Source organism: Typopeltis vanoorti, chromosome 9 (assembly GCF_054136105.1).
Source record: "Typopeltis vanoorti isolate ZY-2024b chromosome 9, IOZ_Tvanoo_1.0, whole genome shotgun sequence".
NCBI lineage: Eukaryota > Metazoa > Arthropoda > Arachnida > Uropygi > Thelyphonidae > Typopeltis > Typopeltis vanoorti.
In genome coordinates, this window is record NC_143557.1 from 9,224,093 (window position 1) to 9,249,532 (window position 25,440).

The 25,440-nt window shown below is 35.5% G+C and overlaps 1 protein-coding gene across 4 annotated transcripts in view; it reads right to left on the reverse strand.

The window, feature by feature from the left end:
• Positions 1-25,440, reverse strand: part of LOC150102874 (ATP-binding cassette sub-family C member 5-like) — a 1,133,802-nt gene that overhangs the window by 1,066,756 nt on the left and 41,606 nt on the right. For 3 of the 4 annotated variants that reach the window (XM_090397917.1, XM_090397915.1, XM_090397916.1), the window contains exon 3: positions 1,267-1,405. The exons of the other annotated variant lie outside the window; for it this stretch is intronic. In XM_090397917.1, the coding sequence (XP_090254043.1) occupies positions 1,267-1,405 (139 nt within the window). The remainder of the gene's footprint in view (positions 1-1,266; positions 1,406-25,440) is intronic. 4 annotated transcript variants of the gene reach the window in all.

Consider the following 25,440-nt stretch of genomic DNA (forward strand, 5'->3'; position numbering starts at 1 on the left):
AATACATTTTATATGAATAATAAATTAAAAATAATTTTATACCTATACTTCGTGATATCATCTGTGCAACTTGGAAATACAAACAAAAGAAACTTTTGTTGGTATTATTGAAGATTTACAAACAGAAGTTTCAACAAGATTTGTTGATTTTCATAAAAATAGCATGGAAATGTGATTATTTCTGAACACTTTTAATGTTGACATTGATTACGTACCAAACCAACTACAGATGGAAGTTTTGGAATTACAGCACAATGAAACATTAAAGAACGCATTTTTGTTAGAAAATATCCAAATATTTTATCGATGCTTACCAAAAATTTGAAGGATTAATCAGTTTTGCAAAGAAGATGATAGTCGCATTTGGAAGTACATACATTTGTGAATAAGCATTTTCTGCCATGAGTTTTAGAAAAAATAAATTTTCTTCTCGACCTGACTGATGAACTTGGCATGCTTCGATTTGAATTTGCACCTCAGATTGTAAAGTGGATATAGATAATTTGGCTAAGGGAAAACAATCACAAAAGTCACATTAAACAGAGAGACACACATATTGTGATGCATAAAGTATATTACTTTATTTTTATGTGATAATAATTTTTCATTGAGTTTCATTTTCATGCTTGTTTCATATCTGGTACTTTAAATATTTCTGTGTTTTTTTAAAATTGATAACTTAAGTTTTCTGCCATGAGTTTTAGAAAAAATGAAGCAGGCAAAATAGCTGTAATTATAATAACTTAAGTATTTTTTCACTCACTATTTTCTCTTAATTAAACGCTTGTGGCCCGATTATTAAAAATAAAAGCTGAATGTGGTCTGCGAGTCTGAAAAGGTTGCCGATCCCTGCTCTAAACACACAATATGGTATGCTATGTAGCAGAAGGATTGAATGTTAACTGGTCAGCCTCCTGATATGTTTCTGATAGTTCATACTTACCTATTGTCTAACACAGGTCAGCAACACTACTTTATGTCTGGGCCATCAAATGGTGAAAATTCTGGTTCACAAAGTGTTTGTATAATCTTGAAAGGTTATCACTCTCACTAGATATAAGAAAAGAAGGGGTAAGAGAGGGTAGAAACAAGAAACCTTACTCTGGAAACCAAACCACAACAGGATGGCAATAACGAACTACATACCATCTAAGTGCACAGTAAAGAATGAATTTAAATGCTCTATATATTCCATTTATAGCGTATGTTTTGTTGTCTTGTTTAAAAAAGTAACATGAAATATATTATATGATAAAATTCACTTACTGGTCCAAAAAATCCAAACATTATACAAAGTAAATACACAAAGCAAGAAAAGAAGTATCTTCTACCAATAAAGCAAAACAATAAGTGACGCAGAAAGTTTCTTCTCAATCCTTGTTTTTGGTCCCAAAGCATAGATAACCTAAATTAAAAACAGTATAAATAACATTTTTATATGAACAGAAAATTGACAAGTTTAGAATAACAATTCTTTTGTTTTTTTTTTTTGCTTGCAGTTTTGCATCTGAAAACTATATGGCATCATTACAGAAGTTTCTTAATAATATGCTTTTCATGCAGGATGCCACTCTCCAAACATTTTATGAAACACCTCTTCAACATTAATCCTATAACAATCCGCTTACCAACTTGTACATCTCTAGCATATCACTACTCCTATCAACTAGACCAGGGGTGTTCAACTCGTCAATCGCAATCGACCGGTCAATCGCAGAGCGATTTTTGGTCAATCTCTTGTGCATTCCTCCTTACTTACAAATTCAATTAAAACTGAAAGCATAATATTTTATTTATCATTATTTTTAATTCGCTTTAAGTGTATTGATATTGTTTATTTATTTTTCGTTAAAATTGTCAAATCGGTAATTTTCTTATAAGTCCAGGTAAATGAATTAATTTGGATCAGTGGAAGTCAAACAGCAAGCTGAGTGAATACAATTATAAGCAAAGTGTAAAAACTCGATTGGAGCTTAAATATTCCAAAGCACTTTACATCGATTTTTTACTTAGGTTAAGTCCCATCTGAATATTGTAAAAAAATAAACTTTGTTTGTCTCGGTATAGTTTGTATTAGATGTTTTTGTAAATAACTCTTTTTAAGCTAACTGTATATACTGCTTTAATAAGAATATGTTAGAGTGTTAAAAACAAAGGCAATGTTTTTGTCGCCGAAGCTGTACACGGCGGCATTAGAAAGATTGTTATTGAAACTTGTATGAGAAAGGCTTGCAGGCTCCAAGTGTAAACATCTCCGAAGTCAGTCAGAAAGAGTCCAAACAACTTTCCGATGTCCGGCAACTTACAATCAAAAAAAAAGCAGAGGAGAACAAAAAGCATGCCAAACTTGAAACTTAAGATGAAAGACTCATACTGATTCTTCGGGGATTGCCAAACTTCATGCGAGGTCTCAGAGAAGGCCTAATGAAATGGGACTGAAGCAAGCAGAAGGTGGTCCCGGTTCCAGAAATGCTGTCAGAGAGGAGGCCGCCCAGTACAGAGTCGCTGTCAGAGAGACTGCCCGGATCCACATTGCTTGAGAGAAGAGTATCCTGCTTCCAGAAAGGAGCTTCTCAGTTCGAGACGTCACTAGAGAGAGAGATAGACTACTTCTGGATCGCAGATAAGGTTTCAAATTGCCGAAAGGGAGAGTTCCAATTGCCAGAGAAAAGTTTCCAGGCCAGGTTAATGTCAGACATTCCCCAGTGTGTTGCGTTTTCATTACAATTTGATGAATCAAACGACTTCACTGATATTGCTCAGTTAATGGTATTTATTCGCATGGTATTTCAAGATTATTCAAGTAAAGAAGAGCTTTTGAAAATTATACCATTATTGGGAAGGACTAGGGAAGAAGACAATTTTTCGGCATTTGATGAATTTGTGAAACAACACAAACTTCCACTTTTTAAACTTGTGTCTATTATTACTGATGGTGTTCCTGTAATGATAGGTAATAAATCAGACTTCATTTCATTATGTAAAAACGATGATAAATATCCAGATTTTTTAACATACCACCGTATTATTCACCAACAAGTACCGTGTAGTAAAAGAGTAAACACAAAAGATGTTTTGGATATTACATTTAAAATTGTAAATTCTGTTCGAGGAAAAGCCCTGCAACGGCAGTTATTTAAATTACAGACAGATGATGATAGGGAACTTCTGTTGTCAATAATGTTCGCTGGCTCAGCAGAAGTCAATTTTTAGAAAGATTTCTTGCATTAATTAATGATATAAAAAATTTTCTTGATGAAAAAGGAGATATTTATCCACAATTGAGTGATAAAAGATGGTTGTTACACTTATCATTTTTAGTAGATTTCAGCACGAAATTAAGCAATTTAAATTCAGAGTTACAAGGTAGAGATAAAAATTTAATTGACATATTAAGTTCAATAAAAACTTTCCAACAATACTTACTTTTATTAAAGGAAAATATAAATGACCGCAAATTTAGACATCTCCCAAATTTATTAAAATTTTTTGAACAAAATCAAGAAATGCTTCCCTATGATTTAAAAGAATTTATTCGTGAAATAGAATTAGCTGAGGAAGAAATAAATTCAAGGTTTAAAGATTTTAATAAAACTGAAATGATTGTATCTTTTATCAATAATCCATTTCAAGAAAACTTGAACATCACAGAAATTTCAAATAAAATTAGTGGACTGTTTGATATAAACCAAGCTGAAGTAGAACTTGGGATAATAAACATTTAGAATAGTTTACATTTAAAATCAATAAACGATGAAGTCATTTGGAAGTATGCACATGAAAAATTCCCAATATTAACTGATAATGTGCAAAAAATTCTGTCGTGTTTCGGATTGACATACTTGTCAGAATCCGCTTTTTCAAATATGACAGTCATAAAAAATCAATTAAGAAACCAAATTACAAATGATTATTTGGATGATTGTCTGCGATTGGTCACTTCTTCATATGAACTTGACTATGAAAATATTGCGAGGTCCAAACAATGCCAAAGTTCTCATTAACTTTTTTTTTTTTTTTTAATCAACCAGCATTTCCTGTAACTTGTGAGTTTGTAATCAATCTGTTGTTTTTTCTAACTTTGGTTTTCCAAAATAGAGAAATAAATATTTTATTCCAATATGTTTTTTTTGTTGTTGTTGTTGTATTAAAATAATTAAAAGTGATAAATAAATTTTTAAATACACAAATAAAGTTTTTAGTGTGTATTTTTTTTTAGTTGTTTATTTGTGCATAATCAGATATCAGAACTGGTAATTTAGCTTATGGAATTAACAATATGAAGGATATTAATTAAAGGCAACTTTAATGAATAACTTCTATATTTCAGCAACGTCACATTGCCATCTTCAGGAACATAAAAATATGGTATGTGCACGCAGGCACTAACAAAAGCAAATGAGGAAGAAGGCAAGAAACTAATATTGTTCCTAAAGTCCTAATGGTGCCCTCTGGTGGGCTAATTTTGTTGTCTTGGCCGTTGGGCTGAAGTTCTCATAATGTAAGTCTCCCAAATTTGGGGAAGTTTCATGCACCCAAATTTGTTGAGGTTTGGAATGTTTTTTAGAACTGCTGATGATTCCTTGAATAATCTTTCATACTTAAACTTGCAGCGGTGTATTATTTTAGTTTTTTTCCAACGAATTCTATGGTGGGTATCTAAGGTATAGTCTGCCAGCCCAGAGTGGCTGTGCTGGTGAAACCGGATGTAGTCTTTGGGTTCTGAAATCCTAATATTTGCTGTCCTGCCTGTTTGGAAAAAGCAGGACAATTTGCAGCTGCAAGGGACCTGGTATATAAGAAGTAGGTCTAGGGGAAGTGGTTGGTCTTTGGTAGAGCAGATAAGGGATGCCAACTTTTTATATGGTCTGTAACAAGAAGTAAGGTCATATTTTTTGAGGATATTGGTTATTATCTCAGAGGTGCCCTGGATGTAGGGGATGGTGATAGATTTGGTGTAATCTTTATTGTGGAGGGGGAGAGGGGTTGTGGTTTACTGGTTTTAGTATTTTTTGGGGAAAAACCCTTCCCTCTTTGTCTAGACATACATTCACATCCTCTTGGGGCATCAACCTTTCTCATTCTGTTAAAGATACCAAGCAAGTTTATAAGCTAGGATTTCTCATTCTGTGTTTCCCTATCCACCCCGAGTCCCTGTTTGTCGTGCACACTCATTATTTTCTTGTTCTCTATATTCATGCTACCCACTTCATTCATAACCGCTTCAATCTCTCCTTCCTTACTCTCCTGCTCTTTCACGTCGCTTCTTACTTGACTAGATTCATTCTATGCACTAATTTCTCTACCGTCCAGCAGCAGCAGTCTCTCTAAATGATACACACCAAAAGCATTCAAATACAGTTCATCATTCTTATACAATTCAATTCATCCTTCAAACTCATTCCACAAATTAACAAACTACACTCTTTCTTTCCTCACACATTTCTGCTAACATATCATTCATAATTTTCACTCTCTGTCTCATTTCATCACTGTCATACCTAGGCAACACACTATCTACCTTTCCTACCACACTATTATCTTTTATCCTTCTCAACAACCTCCTGATACCCAATCTTACATACTACTTGTTCGAAGTAAAGTAATTTGTCCCTATTACCACTACCAATTCTTTTGCTCACTTACTCCCCAATCACTATTCATTTTACCTCCAGGAAAACTAACCTTGTGCATCTTCTCATTTACCACACCTCTAATAATTGAAACCCCATAGAATGCCACTTGCAGATCTTTCGCTACCCCTTTCAATCATTTTCATCTTCTTTATTCTCCCATACATATCCTTAATTCTCTCATTTCACTCTGCATTCGGTTCATCTCATACCTCATCTTAGCCAACTCAGCTTTCAAATCTTGTGTCATTTTTTGCTCTCATTCACTCTCAATTTTATCGCAACCCATGCATGTTTATTTGCCATCAACACTGCTTGCCACTTAACCATTAATTGCACTCTGTTTTTCAATTTCCGCTACATTCATATCACTTTCATCATTCTTCCCATTGATTGTTAAGTTCATCAGATTGTTCATTTGCTTTTTCAAAACTTTTTTACCAGTCCCTCCACTGTAAACTTTTTTACACTGTCCCTCTTTGCTATCAGACTGGCACTCATAATATTAATAATAATAAATTTAGTTTAATCCTTTATCCAAGCGTAAGCAAACAAAGTTTATGCCTGAAAATATCTTCAGGACTGAGGTAAGTCTTATTATAGTCTAACCAAGTGCAAAATAAACTTCCAACATCTTTCTCTAAATCCAGAGTAATTTAATAATAAGGTGGTACACCGGTTGGCAACTCGTATAGGTAAATATGACCTCTCTATTGCTTCTACATTAGTATCGCCACTCTGGGTCTGCCTCCCACTGACAACACCTCAATAAAGGTTGAAACTGGTCTGGGTAGTGGCCTTTCCCTTAATGCATAGCAGTATACATGTCTACAAGGAGATGTGCTTTGCATTACGGGAGATACTGAGACAAGGAGTGATGAGAGCTCGGTCCACCTTTGCAATGAGTTGCCTAGGATTGCACCACCTTACCTCAGTCTTGAAGATATTTTCAGGTGCAAACTTTGTTTGCTTACACTTGGATAAAGGATTAAACTAAATTTATTATATTCTCGTTCAAGGAGTTTGTGTTAAACTATAAGGCTGGTGATTATGAGAGACTTAGGAGTCATCTCGGAACAGTGAAATGGCTTGAGAAACTACAAGGAAAAAATGTCAATGCATGGCAAGTAGTCAGAAATTGCTTGCGAGTAGCAGTATCAGACTGCATCCCCAAGGTCAGGAGAATAAACCAAGTAGTTGGAATTAAGTGGATGAGTAAGGATATAAAGCATCATCATCAAATTCCTGACATGTACTTTCAAGGGGATGTACAGGATATGATAATACCATATGAAAAATTTACATCATCACTAGCTTCCTATCTACAATTTTCCTCTAAATCAATCTGTTACCTGTCAAGATTCCAACATTATCAGATCTTATATTTATATCTTCTAAGGCACTTTTTACTGCATCAATTCACCTATATCTTGGTCTTCCTCTGGGTCTTTTCCTGCCAACCTGGCAGAGAACACTTGTTTTGCTAATCTTTCCTTTTCCATTCTGCTTAAGCGACCATACCATCTGAGATTAGCTCTGCTAACGCATTCCTGGATACTGACAATGTTAAGTTCTTTCCTAATATCCTCATTTTTAATCTTATATTGCCATTGATGCCATCTGTTTATGCACCTAATCTTTCTAAGGACTCTCATATCTGTGGTATAGTCTTTGGTCAAATGTTTTACTTTTAACCCAGCTCTCAGATCTCTAAGTTAATTTGATTTCAACACTGTCTTGTATACAGCTAATTTAGTGTTTCACTAATTTCTCTCTTATTCCATATAAATGTATTCATTTGACTTCCTACCATACCAGTTTTGTTGATTCTGTTGTCTATTTCCATATTTAATTTACCATCTCCACTGAAATGTTTTACTTGTTCTATAAGTTCTCCATTCACAATACAGTTGATATTTTCAATGCTTTTGCTTATTTTCATTGTCTTTGTCTTGTTATTGCTGATCTTCATAGCATATCTATTACAACAGTTATTCAATTTAGTCAGGGAATCTTGTGGACTTGTAGCAGATTTATTTAGAAGTATAACATCATCCGCATAAAGCAAAGAGCTGATTAACAGCACCAAATTTGATATGAGGTTTAATACAGCTTTCTTTCATAATGTGATCCATATAGGTAATGAATAATAGAGGGGATAATGTACATCATTGTCTGACACTAGATTTAACATTAAACCATCTTCCTGTACTTCCTTCAATTCTAACTGCTGACTTACAACTCAAATAAAGACTAAGCATTGCTTGATGTAATGCCCCACTTAAACCATACAACTGTAGCATTTTGAATAGGTTCTCTCTTGGCACCTTGTCATATGCCTTTTCCAGATCTACAAAACTTAAATACAAAGCTTTGTTATATTTCCATGATTTCTCAATAATTTGTCATAAAGTGAAAATCTGATCCTGTCAGCCTCTATTTGGCCTGAATCCAGCTTGTTCTTCACCAACCTTCTCTTCCACAATCCTTCTCAACTGTTTCTCAAGTATACTTGCATAGATCTTACCAGGAACACTCAGTAGAGAAATACCTCTGTAATTCTCACATTCAGTTTTATTTCCCTTTTTATATATGGGTACTATGAGAGCTCTACACCAATCACCTGGAATTCGCCCCTCTATAACAATGTTACCATTGAACTAGACAAGGGGATTGCTAAGGCTTTTGACAGAATACAGCATGGCATTCTGCTACATAAATTAGAGAAAATGAGTTTGGGTTATAGAATATTAACATGTATAAGAGGATGGCTGACGGACAGATATCAAAAAGTGGTATACGGGGGATATGAGTCTGCAAGATTTAAGGTAACTAGTCGTGTACCACAAGGATCAGTGCTTGGTCCACTGTTATTTAATCTGTACATTAATGATATTGGGAAGGATTTGACAAGCGACAAACAGCTATTTGCTGATGATGCAAAGATAGGTAGGGTAATCAGAATGCTGATATGCAGTACTTGCAGAATGATTTGAATAGGCTGGAATTTTGGGCATGGGAAAATGGGTGTGAATTCAATGTCAATAAATGTAAGGTCATTCACTTTGGCATGATTAGATATCCAATGTCGTATTATATTGGTTGGATTAGGCTAGAAGAAACTGATGAAGCTGGGGATCCTGGAGTGTTAATAGATAGGAAGTTAAAGTTCAGGGGTCATCTGGCAAGGATTGTAAATACAACTCAAAAGATAATTGCAATGCTGAAACAAACGTTCACATGTAAAGTTAAGGATGTCATTTTGCCTCTTTACAAGGCCTTTTTAAGACCTCACTTGGACTATTGTACACAGTTCTGGTCTCCTGGTTTCTGTTGTGATTCTGATATATTGGAGAGATTGAAAGGAGAGTGTTAAAAATGATATTAGGATTGTGGAATATTCATTATGAAGACAGATTGAGAATTTGTAGACTGTAGACACTAGCAAACAGGAGAAAAAGGGGAGATATGATTGAGACTTACAAACTTCTGAAAGGATCATACAGGATTTCAATTGATGAAAATTTTCAATTCATGAAGGGTGAGGAAAGGACGAAAGGGCATACTTGGAAGCTGAGAATGAAAGGCTGCTAAGAAGGGAGTGAGGACTAGATTTTTCTCTTAGAGGGTAGTGCGTGATTGGAATGGATTGCCATTGGATGTTGTGAGTGCAAGCACTGTTAATGAATTCAAGAATAAGTATGATAGCTGGTGTGTGTAGTATGTGGTCTCTCTCGATGAGTCCCTGACTCCCTGGAGGTCTCTCTTAATAATAATAATAATATCTTTTTCTCCAGTTTTCCTCTCACCTTTATCATCTCTAATTTCTTTTACAGCACTCTTTCCTCCATTTCTGAGCTTCTTCAACAACCTCCAGAATATCTTGCCACTTCTTGATATTTTCCATGTTCTTACCAAAGTCTTCTCATACCTTTTGTTTAGCTAGTTTTACACAGCGTTTAAAAGCAAGAGCTGCAAAAATCGAAAACATTGTGAACGAAATATAAAGAAAAATGTGATCAGCAGTACAAAGTGCAAGCAAAAAAGGTGACTAGTATGATAAGGAAGGCCAAATCAGACTATGAGAGAGAATTTGCCAACCAGGCCAAAGTTAACCTAAAAGAGATTTTTTCGTTATGTAGCGGGTAAGAGGAAAAATTACTTTAAACAATGCTCATGGTAGGAAGGTGACTGACAAAACAAAATAGTTGAGTTGCTGAGTGATCATTTTGCAAAGGTGTATCATCCAGGTGGTGATTTTACAGTTGCTGATGTTACAGAGATGCATATTAACATTGAGGTAGATGAACAGGAGGTGTTCAGCATATTAAAAAAATATGAATGTGATCACAGCAATCTGAATGGATGGCACATCAGCCCATGTACTAAGTGAATGTGCAAGAGAATTAGCATTGCCTCTGATGAAGTTGTTCAATCTAAGTCTCAGCTCTGGTAGGGTTCCAAGAGAGTGGATAATAGGAAAAGATAGTACCACTACATAAAGGTGTCTCCAAGACAGAGGCAGCAAACTACAGACCAATCAATATATCGGGAGTGGTTGTTAAAGTATTGGAAAAATTGGTGAAAGGTAAAATACAACAGTGGGTGGATAGGGATGACATGCTCTATATAGGGCAGCATGGATTTGTACAGGGTATGTCCTGTCTTAGTAACTTATTCTCATTATATAATCGAATTGAATGATTGAATATTTGTAATAGAATATATATTTATTGAATTATATATAATTGAAATGAATTGATAAATATATAATTGAATAAACAGCAGAATTGGATAATGGTAAAGACCATGATACTGCTTGACTTTGCTAAAGGCATTTGACAGAATACCACATGGAAAACTTTTACAAAAATTGGAGCAAATGGGAATGGATATGAGACTAGTAGCATAGCATGAATGGGGGGGGGGGGGGGCTGACAGACAGACACCAGAGAGCAATATATGGTGGAGTGGAATCTAGAAGAATGATGTAACTAGTGGAGTACCTCAGGGTTCAGTACTAGGGCCATTATTCTTTAATTTGTATATCAATAACATAGGGAAAGATTTAAGAGGGGATATTCAGTTGTTCGCTGATGATGCAAAACTGGGGAGAAATAGGGCATTGTGGGTAAAGGATAATGATTGTCAATTTAATGCTGCAAAATGTAAGGTTATGCACTTCAGATTGAAAAGATTGAATACTGAAATATACTGGTCGAGAAAATTAAAGAATAGATAGGTGGAAGGAAATTGAAACTGGAGAAAGAGAGTGTATTAAGTGTTTTAGTAAGTGTCTGTTAGGTGACAAGAATGCAACAAATACTGGCGATAAGATGGAAAATGATGTTATTAATGTCAAATGTGCGGCCATGGAAATACAGAACAAAATGGATATTAATAAAGCACTAGAATGCTTAAATGCTATCCTTCATATAACAAAGAGCAAAACTGAAAAACTGCAGAAATGGCAAGAGCTGAAAAAAGAAAGAACCAATATTCTGAAGGAATAATAAAGACTGACTGAACAAACAAGAAAAACAAGTTAAGAAAATTATGTATGGAGACTCAATGATCAGAAGTACTTAACAAAAGTATTTAATATCATGTTTCCTGGTTGCAAAAATTCACAATATTAGCCAAGCCATACAGATGCAAAAAAGGTAAATCAAATTAAATGATTGTGGTTGGTAAAAATGATTTGAGAGGCCAGAAGGTGGATATCTCCTATTTGATCATGATGCCAAGTACTTTAAGAATGATAAGGTACATAGCTGATACAATATCCTTGCAGGCTGAATGGAACAGACTAATTATGTGGGCAAGAATCAATGAGTTCAGTCTTACCAAGTGTGAATCATTTGAAACAGAGGAAATTGCAGGCAGAGCATTATATTAATGAGAACTTGTTGCTAGAAGCTGTCAATACAGATGGAGACTTGAAGGTTATACTGGACAAAGAGTTAAAGTTTAGGAACCAAGTTGCTAAGGTATCCACATTGCGTAGAAGAACTGCTCTCTTCAGCAGTGCAGTTCTTCGATGCAGACTACTATGCTCCAATATGGTCACTTGGTTCTGAGGAGATAGCACTGCCACCTGTAGCACAACTGGAAGAACAATGGAATGTTGCACCCTTCGATTGGAAAAGACCAGAGTTCGATTTTTGTTGTGATGACAGGAATCTTTACATGGCATTGTTTCAAGTAAAGATGAATCAGCTGATCTATATAGAGGTAGCAGGGGTTTTTTCTCCCAGAAACTCTGGTTTTACATCCTACATATAGGCACACTGGCCATGAGAACATGTACCATGAAAGGGCCCCTAGTTCTCCCACTAACACACCTGTTCTGAAAAATTTCCACTGAAATAATCTTGTAAAAACCCCTCAACCTCTCAATTTGTAAATCTCGATCATATCACCCCTTTTCCACCTATCAGCCAGTTACTGTAACCCACAAATCTTCAACCTGTTCTCATTGTTATCATAAGGTTCATTCCATAGACCTGCTACCATCTTGTTCACTCGTCTCTGGATCCTCTCCATCTCCTCCTCATAAATAAAGAAACCCTGGTGGCCAGATCTGCAAGCAGCAGTCAAGATGGGTAGATAATTCTCCTTTGCCCAGTCTACCAATCTATCCAAATTCTCCTGCAAAATTTTGACATCATCAGTATTAACTATTGCTCTACCCAACTTTGCATCATCAGCAAATAAATGAACAGTTCCTCTCAATTCCTTTCCTATATTGTTAATGAACAAATTAAATAGCAGTGGTCCAAGAACAGAACCCTGCAGCACACCACTAGTCACAGGCCTTCTTTTGAATTCTACTCCTGAATAAACTACTCTGATATCTCTCCATCACCCTCTTATCCATCTCACCAACCCTATATCCATCCCTATGTGTTGCAGTTCACTGATTAGAATTCCATGTGGTATCCTGTCAAAGGCCTTTGCAAAGTCCAGCAGTATCACTGTAAACCCTTTACCTTTATCCAACTCAGGCATGACATACCCTTCACAAAACCATGCTGCCTCCCCCTCAACTTCTCCAATACTTTGACAACAACTCCTGATAAGCAGATTGATTGGTAATTTGCTACATCAGTCTTGGAGCCTCCTTTATGCAATGGAAATATTTTCTCCTCTTTCCATCCCCTCAGGACTAACCCAGAGCTGAGACTTAGATTAAACAATATGATCAAGGGCCATATGCATATATATACGAATACAATAACTAAATTAACTAAGATATCAAATAAATAATTAATAAAATTAATAAATTATTAAATAAACTGAATAAATAATAAAAGCATACTTTTATTACTTAATATATTAATATTAGCAGTGTAGCAGAATAGTACATCAATTCATAACAAAATCATTCAAAGAAAATAAAATCTTGTCCTTTCAATTACATTGCACAATAGTCTGCCACACACAGAACTTGACACCACACCAACTATTATTTATGTCCTGCACAACTTGTGAGTTCTGAATATGGGAAATGGTTCATTAGTTTGTTGCATAGTATCACTAGCTTTCACTTGAAAAATTGCTCATGACCAGTTGCACAGACATAGGCACACTACTTATTTATGAAAGCAGTTTATAACAAATTGAAAGTTTTTGATTCCATGTATCTTTATTATTATTATCTGACCTCCATGGAGTCAGAGACATCATAGGAGGTATACACTATCTCGCACAAAGCTCACCCAACTGTGCCTTAAAATTATTCAAAGTGTCTATATTCACAACATACTTAGGCAATGCATTCCACTCACCAGCCACTCTATGTAAAGAACCTTCTTCTCACTTCTCTGCTCAAACCCCCTCCTTATGCAGTTTCCAGGGGTGGCCTCTCTTGTTCTACCTCATCTCCCCTTCTATGAAAAATCTCTTCCATGTCAACCTGATAACAACACCACTGACTACCTTTGTGAATCTTCTCTGAACCCTAATCAAAATAAGACCTGATCAAGGCCTTATACAATGGCATCATAACCTCTCTATTTCTGCACATCTGGTACTCCACATCATTGTCATTATATGAGATGACATCTTCACAACTTGTGGAATGTCGCCATTAAATTTCAGGTTATTGTCCACCATCACTCCTAGATCTCTCATCTCCTCTACTTCCTTTAAAGTTCCCTCACCAAGTGTATACTATGCATCCCATCGTTGCCTACCAAATTTCAAAACTTAACACTTTGCAACATTGAACTGACAGTTCCACTTACCCGACTATTCATGCAATCTATTCCAGTCCTCCTGTAAGGCCATAACATCTGCTTGAATCTGCATTGCTCTTCCCAATTTTGCACCAGGTAAATCCATCCCAATATCATTAATATACAAACTGAATAACAATTGTCCCAAAATTGATCCCTAGTTTTGGGTCCATTTGGGATACTGCAATCCAATATTCAACTTTCTGGTACCTATCTGACAGCCAATGACAGATCCAACTCAGAAGTTGGTTATCCAATCTCATCCATTTCAATTTATTTAACATGAAAAATCAACTTGAGTTCTAGAAACTAAAGATAGAAAACCAAAATACCAATATTTTACTAATAAAAATACTGGTATTTCAGTAATGTGAAATATCAGTATTTCACACTACTAAGCATGAAATATTGGTATTTAGATATTATAAAAACCAGTACTTACTAGATACAGTATTGATAATGAATGGATAAGTCAGAGTTTAATTCCTGTATTATGAATGCAGTGCACTATATCATACAGCATTTGATATGCGATTCTATTGTTCACTTTCCTAAAAGCAATTTGAAAATCTAGTGTGAAAGTGTTCTAGAGATCTAATTGTTTTTCACCTCTCCACACATATACACACAAATCAACTGATTATATTTGGGAATTTTTTCCCCTTATAGTGTAGTATAAGGGTAACTACACTTTTGGAATGCAATGAGCTCCTCACAATCTTAACATTTTCCATTATATATTTCTATATTTATTATATTATATATTTCGGTTATATTATAGATCATTCTCAAGGAACTTAACAGTTCACTGAGAACGATATATAAGCAATTAATGTTCATGATGAGATTATTTGGTGTAGAGAGATTTTTAACTTATTACTGTCCTATGTAAGAGATAGAGAGAGCTGGAAGTGTAACCATGTTCAAAGCTGCAGTGAATATTGCCTAGCCAATTTTAATAGATGCATCTGCTAGATCTATCAGATGGAGGATGAAAAACGGTATTTGGGGCCTTCTTTTATTTGATTTTATTATTGTTTTTAAGAAGTTTGCAGTTTTTGGTTTCTTCATTCACTGCTTTGTAGAGTCAATTGAAATTTTATTTCTTTTGAAATTTGTGTGCTTGTATCAACTTATATCAAATTTGTGTGCTTGTATGATGCTCTAATTTTAGGATATCATCTTGTATCATTCATCTAATCATTTTGTTAGATTGGGGTTAAATCCAGAGGTATGTTAACCAAAGATAACTTTTACTTCTCTGTAGAAATCTTGAAAAGGTACATATATTATTATTACAGGAAACTCCAAGGAGTCCTTAGACTCATTGAGGGAGCCACTAAACATCATGTCAAGAACTATTCAGCATTCGCACAGTATCTATCATACTTTGCTTTGAACTCAATTATAGTCATGGCACCCACAACAGACTCTGGCAGCTTATTCCACTCATTCACCACTCTCCAAGTAAAAAACCTAGTTTTAACATCCTTGCTAACTACACTAGTGGCCAAAATTGTGGAAACCTTTTGGAAAAAGTGTATTTCTAAGGTTTGATAGCTCATGGAAAGATAATTTAATCAAGAATGTAATGCAATAACTTTCATGAAGGAATTTTTATTAGAACAGCAGTTATAAAGATGAAAAATGAAACACAGAGAAAAAATGAGATATACAAAAATTAAAATACAAACTTATTTATTACTGACCATTTACAAAAAAAACTTACATTAGAGCCTACCAGTTTTGCCAGCAAACTGTCTGGCTTTTTCAAGGCGTTTATGGAGACATAAAAACTAGTAAATACAAATTGAAAGGAACATAAAAAACATTGTAAAACAACTAGTAGCTAAGGTTACACGTTCGAGTGAGAGAGAGGACTTATTGTTCTTATTCATTATCACACATGCATGTTTGTTGTAAACGTGTAATGTGATTACTGACTAGCTGTAGTTCAGATTGATTTAGAGAGAGGATCAGGTTTTTCCACAAACCGTTTAGGATTGCACGCTGATTTCTGTTGAGGTTTCCACCGGTTATTAACACTATTGTGGCTTCCTTGAATAAATGATGTCTGTAGTCGTCATCCAGATATGGCATGGAGCTGTTTTGCCACTCTGTCGTGTGGTTAGATGTACAGAAATGATGTGTTAAGCTGGAAGAGATACTTCTGTTGTGGTTTACATCACCAACATGTTCTTTTTGTCCGATTTCTAAACTCCATGAAGTTTGTCCGATGTAGGCAAGACCACAGGAGCAAGGAATGTAATATACTCCTGGATATTTGTAGAAAGGCATCTTATCTTTTGGGGATCCTAAAACTTGTCTGATGCTGGTGGTTGGTTTGAAGACCACTCTGATGTTGTAGGCTCTTAGTATTCTGGCTATTTGATAAGAAATTGACTTGATGAAAGGGATCACTACAGTAGAAATGTGCTGGGAGCGTGATTCTTCTTGTCTGGGGTTGTCACCGTACAGATATTTTTTGATGATGTTTTGAGGATATCCATTTTGTGATAATGTAATAAATTTAGTTTAATCCTTTATCCAAGTGTGAGCAAACACAGTTTGCGCCTGAAAGTATCTTCAGGACTGGGGTAAGGTGGTACAACACCAGGGCGACTCCTTGCAAAGGTGGAGCAAGCTACCAACACTCCTATCTCAGTATCTCCCATAATGCAAAACACATCTCCTTGCGGATATGTCTAATGTTATGCATTAAGGGAAGGGCCACTACCCAGACTAGTTTTGCCCTTTATTGATTTCTCTTCAGTGGGAACCAGGCCCAAGTGGAGATACCAGTCAGAAGCATTAGCAAGATCATCTCTACCTATAGGAGTTGCCAATTGGTGTGCTACCTTTTTATTAAATTACTCTGGATTTAGAGGAAGATGTTGAAAGTTTATTTTTCACTTGGTTAGAATATAATAAATTTAGTTTAATCCTCTATCCAAGTGTGAGCAAACACAGTTTGCGCCTGAAAGTATCTTCAGGGCTGGGGTAAGGTGGTACAACACCAGGGCGACTCCTTGCAAAGGTGGAGCAAGCTACCACAAGGAGTCACCCTGGTGTTGTACCACCTTACCCCAGTCCTGAAGATACTTTCAGGCGCAAACTGTGTTTGCTCACACTTGGATAAAGGATTAAACTAAATTTATTATTTGTGATAATGTGTTGGCTATTAGAGCGAGTTTAGTCTGTGTATCCTCCTCTTCTGATATAAACTTTCTGGCCCTATATTTCAACATGTGGATAATGCTCAGTTTGTGTGTCTTGTGATGGTTTGAAGTATAATGAAGATATCTTCCAGTATCTGTGGGCTTTCTGTAAATAGATAATTCGACACTATTTGATTGTTTCTTTATCAAGATATCTAAAAATTGCAGTTGGTTGTTGTTTTCCACTTCCAGAGTGAATTTTATCTTGTTATGTATTGAGTTTGATTTTATCCACAAACGATTTTAGGTTTTCTAAGCTGTCTTGCTATATAACGAAGATATCGTCAACATATCTCCACCATGTAGATGGTCTAGTGGAAATTGTGGAGAGAATTTCTTTTTCAAGTTTTTCCATGAAAAGGTCTGCACAAGATGGTGATAGTGGGCTTCCCATTGCTAGGCCTATTAATTGTTGGTATATGGTGTTGTTAACCTTGAAGAAATTAGATTGAAGGCAGTGTCTAAACATTTGTGTGATGTCTAGAGGAAAGAGATCTTGGATGATGTTTATTACCTCTTCTACTGGTACATTGGTGAAAAGGGGGATACAACATCTAGACTGGCTAGCATGTCTGTTGGTGCAATCTTAATGGCTTGGAGTTTATTTACAAAATGTTGACTATTCTTGATATAGGATTCTGTTGATCTTATTTTATTATTTAATAAGTTTGCAAGATGCTTTGCCAAAAAGTAGGTTGGTGATCATCTTCCATCAACGATTGGATGGAGGGGTATATCCTGTTGATGTATTTTAGGTGTCCCATATAGTCTTGGAGTGATAGGATGTGAGGATTTTAGTGTTCTCTTCACTCTTCTGGCCAAATGTTACAATTTCTGATTAGTCGGTTTGTTTCATTATGATTTTTTATTGTGGGGTTCCTATCTAGGATCTTATAGGTGGAGTTGTCTGATAGTAATACGTTTAACTTATCATAATAATCTTTAGAGTTAAGGATAACTGTAGAATTTCCCTTATCAGCCTTTGTAATGATGATATCTTTGTTTTTCTTCAAGTTGAGAATTGCCTTTCTATCATAAGGAGACGTGTTGAGAATAGGTTCTTTGGCTTTGGCTAGGATTATCATACTTTTGAATCTAATAATGTTGGCTACGTTTTGCGGTAGTGGATATAGGCCTTTTCCAATTCCACACACTATATCCATTTTAGGAATGTGTTTGGGCGTAATCGCAAAGTTAAATCCTTTTTTGAGAATGTCAGATTCATTTTTTTGTGAGACTATGATTTGACAAATTAAAAATCACTTTGTCGTCCGGGAGGTTATTTTGTGTCCGATATTTTTTCTTGCAAAGTTCACTGAATTTCCTAATTTGCTTATCCTTATAAAGTTTGAAAGTTTTTTCATAACTGCGTTGTATCATTTGATCTAATTGATTCCATATGGTATATTCTAAATTGTTACAAAGGTCATCAAATAACTTGCAGCAATTAATATCACTTTTATTTAGTTCGTATCTCGAGTGTTGAATCCTTGCTCTTACAAGCGCCAATGAAGTGCGTAGATAAATTTTTTTAGCTGATATAGAGTTGATATAACATCTGACTATGAGGAACTTTGGAATGATGGAGAATTCCCTGCAATGTTTAAAGAACGTTAGGTGGTTCAAAAGTTTGGCCTTTCTGCATTTTTCTCTTTCCATGCACCGAACTTTGTGTTTCATTAAACTGTTTAAACTAAACATATTCGGTCGTTTTATAATTAAAATACAAACTTATTTATTACTGACCATTTACAAAAATATCAGACACAAAACAACCTCCCGGACAACAAAGTGATTTTTAATTTGTCAAATCATAGTCTCACAAAAAAATGAATCTGACATTCTCTAAAAAGGATTTAACTTTGCGATTACGCCCAAACACATTCCTAAAATGGATATAGTGTGTGGAATTGGAAAAGGCCTATATCCACTACCGCAAAACGTAGCCAACACTATTAGATTCAAAAGTATGATAATCCTAGCCAAAGCCAAAGAACCTATTCTCAACACGTCTCCTTATGATAGAAAGGCAATTCTCAACTTGAAGAAAAACAAAGATATCATCATTACAAAGGCTGATAAGGGAAATTCTACAGTTATCCTTAACTCTAAAGATTATTATGATAAGTTAAACGTATTACTATCAGACAACTCCACCTATAAGATCCTAGATAGGGACCCCACAATAAAAAATCATAATGAAACAAACCGACTAATCAGAAATTGTAACATTTGGCCAGAAGAGTGAAGAGAACACTAAAATCCTCACATCCTATCACTCCAAGACTATATGGGACACCTAAAATACATCAACAGGATATACCCCTCCATCCAATCGTTGATGGAAGATGATCACCAACCTACTTTTTGGCAAAGCATCTTGCAAACTTATTAAATAATAAAATAAGATCAACAGAATCCTATATCAAGAATAGTCAACATTTTGTAAATAAACTCCAAGCCATTAAGATTGCACCAACAGACATGCTAGCCAGTCTAGATGTTGTATCCCCCTTTTCACCAATGTACCAGTAGAAGAGGTAATAAACATCATCCAAGATCTCTTTCCTCTAGACATCACACAAATGTTTAGACACTGCCTTCAATCTAATTTCTTCAAGGTTAACAACACCATATACCAACAATTAATAGGCCTAGCAATGGGAAGCCCACTATCACCATCTTGTGCAGACCTTTTCATGGAAAAACTTGAAAAAGAAATTCTCTCCACAATTTCCACTAGACCATCTACATGGTGGAGATATGTTGACGATATCTTCGTTATATAGCAAGACAGCTTAGAAAACCTAAAATCGTTTGTGGATAAAATCAAACTCAATACATAACAAGATAAAATTCACTCTGGAAGTGGAAAACAACAACCAACTGCATTTTTTAGATATCTTGATAAAGAAACAATCAAATAGTGTCGAATTATCTATTTACAGAAAGCCCACAGATACTGGAAGATATCTTCATTATACTTCAAACCATCACAAGACACACAAACTGAGCATTATCCACATGTTGAAATATAGGGCCAGAAAGTTTATATCAGAAGAGGAGGATACACAGACTAAACTCTCACTAATAGCCAACACATTATCACAAGATGGATATCCTGAAAACATCATCAAAAAATATCTATATGGTGACAACCCCAGACAAGACGAATCACGCTCCCAGCACATTTCTACTGTAGTGATCCCTTTCATCAAGTCAATTTCTTATCAAATAGCCAGAATACTAAGAGCCTATAACATCAGAGTGGTCTTCAAACCAACCACCAGCATCAGACAAGTTTTAGGATCCCCAAAAGATAAGGTGCCTTTCTACAAATATCCAGGAATATATTACATTCCTTGCACCTCTGGTCTTGCCTACATCGGACAAACTTCACGGAGTTTAGAAATCAGACAAAAAAACATGTTGGTGATGTAAACCACAACAGAAGTATCTCTTCCAGCTTAGCACATAATTTCTGTACATTTAACCACACAATAAAGTGGCAAAACAGCTCCATGCCATATCTAGATGACGACTACAGACATCATTTATTCAAGGAAGCCACAATGTTAATAACCGTTGGAAACCTCAACAGAAATCAGGGTGCAATCCTAAACAGTTCGTGGAAAAACCTGATCCTCTCTCTAAATCAATCTGAACGACAGCTAGCCAGTAATCACATTACACGTTTACAACAAACATGCATGTGTGATAATGAATAAGAACAATAAGTCCTCTCTGTCATGTGAAAGTGTAACCTTAGTTGTTTTACAATGTTTTTTATGTTCCTTTCAATTTGCATTTACTAGTTTTTATGTCTCTGTAAACACCTTGAAAAAGCCAGACAGTTTGCTGGCAAAACTGGTAGGCTCTAATGTAAGTTTGTTTTGTAAATGGTCAGTAATACATAAGTTTGTATTTTAATTATAAAACGACCAAATATGTTTAGTTTAAATATACAAAAATTCTCACACTGTGAGTTAATACATAGTTGGGTAACCTTTAGCGTTAATTATGGCCTTACAACGCCTTTCCCATGGAGTCAACCAAGTTTTTTAGTTCTGCAGCTGTTATAATGTGAAACCAAGATTGAATTATTGCTTCTATTAACTGGGTTTTAATTGTGGGTTGCTTCTGACTAACAAGTTTCTTTAGTTGGCTCCATAGATTTTCGACTGGGTTAAGGTCTGGGCGGCTATTCCCAGGCCATTCCAGCAGTGGAATATGATTATTCTGAAACCCCTTTCTGCACACAGCAGCAGCATGACATGGAGCTGAATCCTGTTGAAATATAAATGCTTCATTATCTTGGAAAAAATTACATGCGGAAGGCTTCAGTTTGGGCTCAAGTATTTCATTTATGTGTTTTTTGGCATTTATATTCCCATTAATCACTCAAATTCTGCCCACACCTTTTGATGTCATACAACACACAAATCATAACACTAAGTGGGTGTTTCACGGTAGGTGTAATGCAATCAGGATGCAAATCATCTCCGATTCTTCTCCTTACGTATTTTATGCCATCACTACCAAACAGGGAGATTTTGGTAACACTGTCCCATTGTTCTGCTGTCCAGTTAACATGGGTTTTAGCCCACTTTAATCTTTTCAACCTTTGTTTGAGAGATAAAAATGGCTTTTTTAGTGGAATTCTAGCATTTAGACCAAATTCCTGCAGCCGAACAGTCCTTGCACTCAACTTCACATTGTATTGTGGCATTTCATCTTGTATACACCCAGATGATTTTCTTCTGTCATGTAGGCACAGTCTCTCAATTCTTCTATCATCACTTGCTGTTGTACACCTTTTCCTGCCTTTACCAGTCTGGTTTTGTAGTGACTCAGTCTCCTTACACCTCTTCAAACATTTAGAAATGCCACCTTTGTTTCCACCAATTTTTCTTTTAATTTCTTCATAACTGTAGCCTTGTTGACTTAATAGCACTATTTTACATCACTTTCTGGGTGACCAGTCAATTCTTTGCACCATTTCTTTAATTTTATTACATTTTACAAGCTCACTAAATGAAAGAATGCAAAAAAAACCAACCAACAATCACATAACACACTGACAAATGTCCTCCTCTTAGCTCCAATACATGACATCAATAGCTGAATCCTAATGTGACCTTATTGGCTCATTGCCAAAAACAAGATGACACCTGATTGGCTCTCTAAACACTCATGCTCGCTGGCTACATTCAAATGAAGGAAAGCTACTTAATATCAACCTAAGCAAGTTGTGCTTCTTTTTTCTGGTTTTGGCTATAACATTTCATAGAATACAGATAACTGAACAAACTTTGTTGCATTACATTCACTATTAAATTATCTTTCCACTGATATATAATTTTATGGTATTACACCAAAAAGAGTGGTGTTATGAGCCATCAAACCTCAAAAATACACTTTTTCCAAAAGGTTTCCACAATTTTGGCCACTAGTGTACACTCTTGCTCAGTTTCCATGGATGGTCCCTAGTTCTCCCACGACCTGTTCTGAAAAATTTCCTCTGAATTAATCTTATAAAAAACCCTCAGTAATTTGCATGTCTCAATCATATCATCCCTTTCCTGCCTATCTACCAATTTATGTAACCCACAAATCTTCAATCAGTTCTCGTAAGGTCTTCCATAGACCAGCTACCATTTTGGTCACTTATCTCTGGATCCTCTCTACCTCCTCCCCATCACCAAGAAATCCTGGTGCCCAGATCTGAACACAATAGTCAAGATGGAGTCTTATCAAGACTCGATAAAGAAGAACAATAACCTGCTTGTCTCTGCTCGTCAAAGTATTCTTCAGTAACCAAGCGATCTGATGAGCTGATTTAGCCACTTTCGCTATGTGCCTCCTAAATTTCAACTCCCTATCCACCAACACTCCCAAGTCTCTGGCTTTGTCAATTACCTGGAGTACGGTTCCACCAATGTGGTATACTGCTGATAATCTTTTCACCCCAAAATGCATAACCTTACACTTCGCCACATTAAACTAATATCCATTCTCCTTAGCCCAGTCTGCCAACCTATCCAAATCATCGTGCAAAATTTTGACATCGTGTGTATTCACTATTGCTCTACCCAACTTTGCATCATTAGCAAATAAGTGAACAGTTCCCTCTCAGATCTTTTCCTGTATCATTAATGAAAAACTAAACAGCAGTGGTCCAAGAACAGAACCCTGCAGCACACCACTAGTCACAGGCCTTCTTTTGGACTCTACTCCTGAATAAACTAATCTCTGATATCTCTCCATCAACCACCCTCTTATCCATCTCACCAACCCTATATCCATCCCCAAGTGCTGCAGTTTACTGATTAGAATTTCATGTGGTCTCCTGTCAAAGGTCTTAGCAAAGTCCAGCAGTATCACTATCACTGTAAACCCATTATCCTTATCCAATTCAGCAGTCACTGTATTATAAAATGTGAGCAAGTTACTGAGGCATGATCTACCCTTCACAAAAACATGCTTCCCTCCCCCTGATACAGTATCTCATTTCCATCTATCCATTCCTGTATTTTGCTCTTGACCAACTTCTCCAATACCTTGACAACGACTCCTGATATGCTGATCGGTCGGTAATTTGCAACAGCAGTCTTGGAGCCTCCTTTATGCAATGGAACTTTTTCCCCTCTTTCCATCCCCTCAGGACTAACCCAGAGCTGAGACTTAAATTAAACAATATGGTCAAGGGCACTCTTTGCTGCTTCACATAAGACTAGAGCTAGTATACCATGCAATAACACAGATGTATTCACATTAAGGTTCTGTAATATACTATTCACCTCAGTTCCCGTATAAGCCATTGGTTTCCCCATTCCTGCAATATCACTCTGCCTGGATGATATACTCTTGCAAAGTGTTCACTTAGTAATTCTACCATTTTAACTGATTTAATTACCTCCCTACCACTGGCATTCCTTAAAATCATTCTATAAAATAACAAAAATTATACAATAACTGCAGTACTAAAGTTAAATGAAAAATATAAATATTTTGTACTGAAAATAACAGTACATCAGAGTGTGGAAATTTAGAGATGCTGTAGGAACATCTGACTATATTATATTTATTGTATATAAGCTATAGTTTCTTTCCTTCATATTTTACCTATCATTCCATGTATAATTCACCTATTAAATTTAAAGCTGTTCATTTGTAATGTATCCTAATTTGTGGTAAATAGTATTGTACCAATTACTTACTACTGTACCATTTGTGTTTGGATACAAAATAAATAAATAAGAGTGTGGAAACAAGCAAATCAAATAACAGGAATATAAGCTATGTACAACAACTATGAATATTAAAAATTAATAATATTAAAATTATTTTTGATATTTATATAAGATTAGAATCTCCCTAACTTTTTTGGGGAGAGAGACAAATCATTCTGATTTCAGGTTAGACTGATGTAAAAGAACTTAACCACTTTCTTTGAAAAGGCATTCATATTTAAAACTGCTACTATGGAGTGGTCACACTTCATCCCACAGGATACTGTTTAGTATTAATACCATGCTGCACCAGACCAGATGTTTGAGGTTTCAGGTATTCAATGTAGTACTGATATTCATTAATTCTTTTTTCTATAGAATGGCCTGTCTGTCTAAAGTATGTCAAATTACATTTAGAAGGGATCTGATAAATACCAGCTAAAGAGAGAAGTAACAGTTTGTCTTGTAGATGGTAACAGATGAAAAATTTTGTTAACATAAGAAAATATGTCGGATTAAGGTAAAGCGTCTTCAAATTTTATCTATATGTTCATAGATACGACAAAAGGAGTCAATTATCTGTTGGATTTGATGAGGATTATACCCGTTTAATTCCATTAAAGTTTTGATAGTGAAAAGTTCTTGTTGTAAGCTTAAGGGAGAAAAGCATACATTATGTGCTCTACAAATGACTTGATAACACCAGTTTTTTGGGAGGTATGATGAGCAGACTTTTCATGAATGTATCTGCCGATAAAGGTAGGTTACCGATAACACTGATTGACAGAGTACTGGAGGCTGTACAAGTAAGAAGGATGTCCAAGAATGGTAAACTACCAGCATCTTCTTTTTCCATGGTGAAATGAATGCAAGGGTGAAGGCTATTGGTTCATTGTAGGAAGGAGGCCAAACAGCAAAAACATTATTATCATAAGAAAACTAAAGACAGGGTTGGGAATGAATGGATAAAAATAAAAAGGTATTTTCCAGATGGTAAAAAGTTTGCCAGAGGGTAACTCAGGCAATGCTTTTTATAGATCTTGTTTTTCCAGCTGAAATATCCTGATTGTATAATCAATTCAAAAATCTTCAGAACATCAGGAGCAAAATCATCATA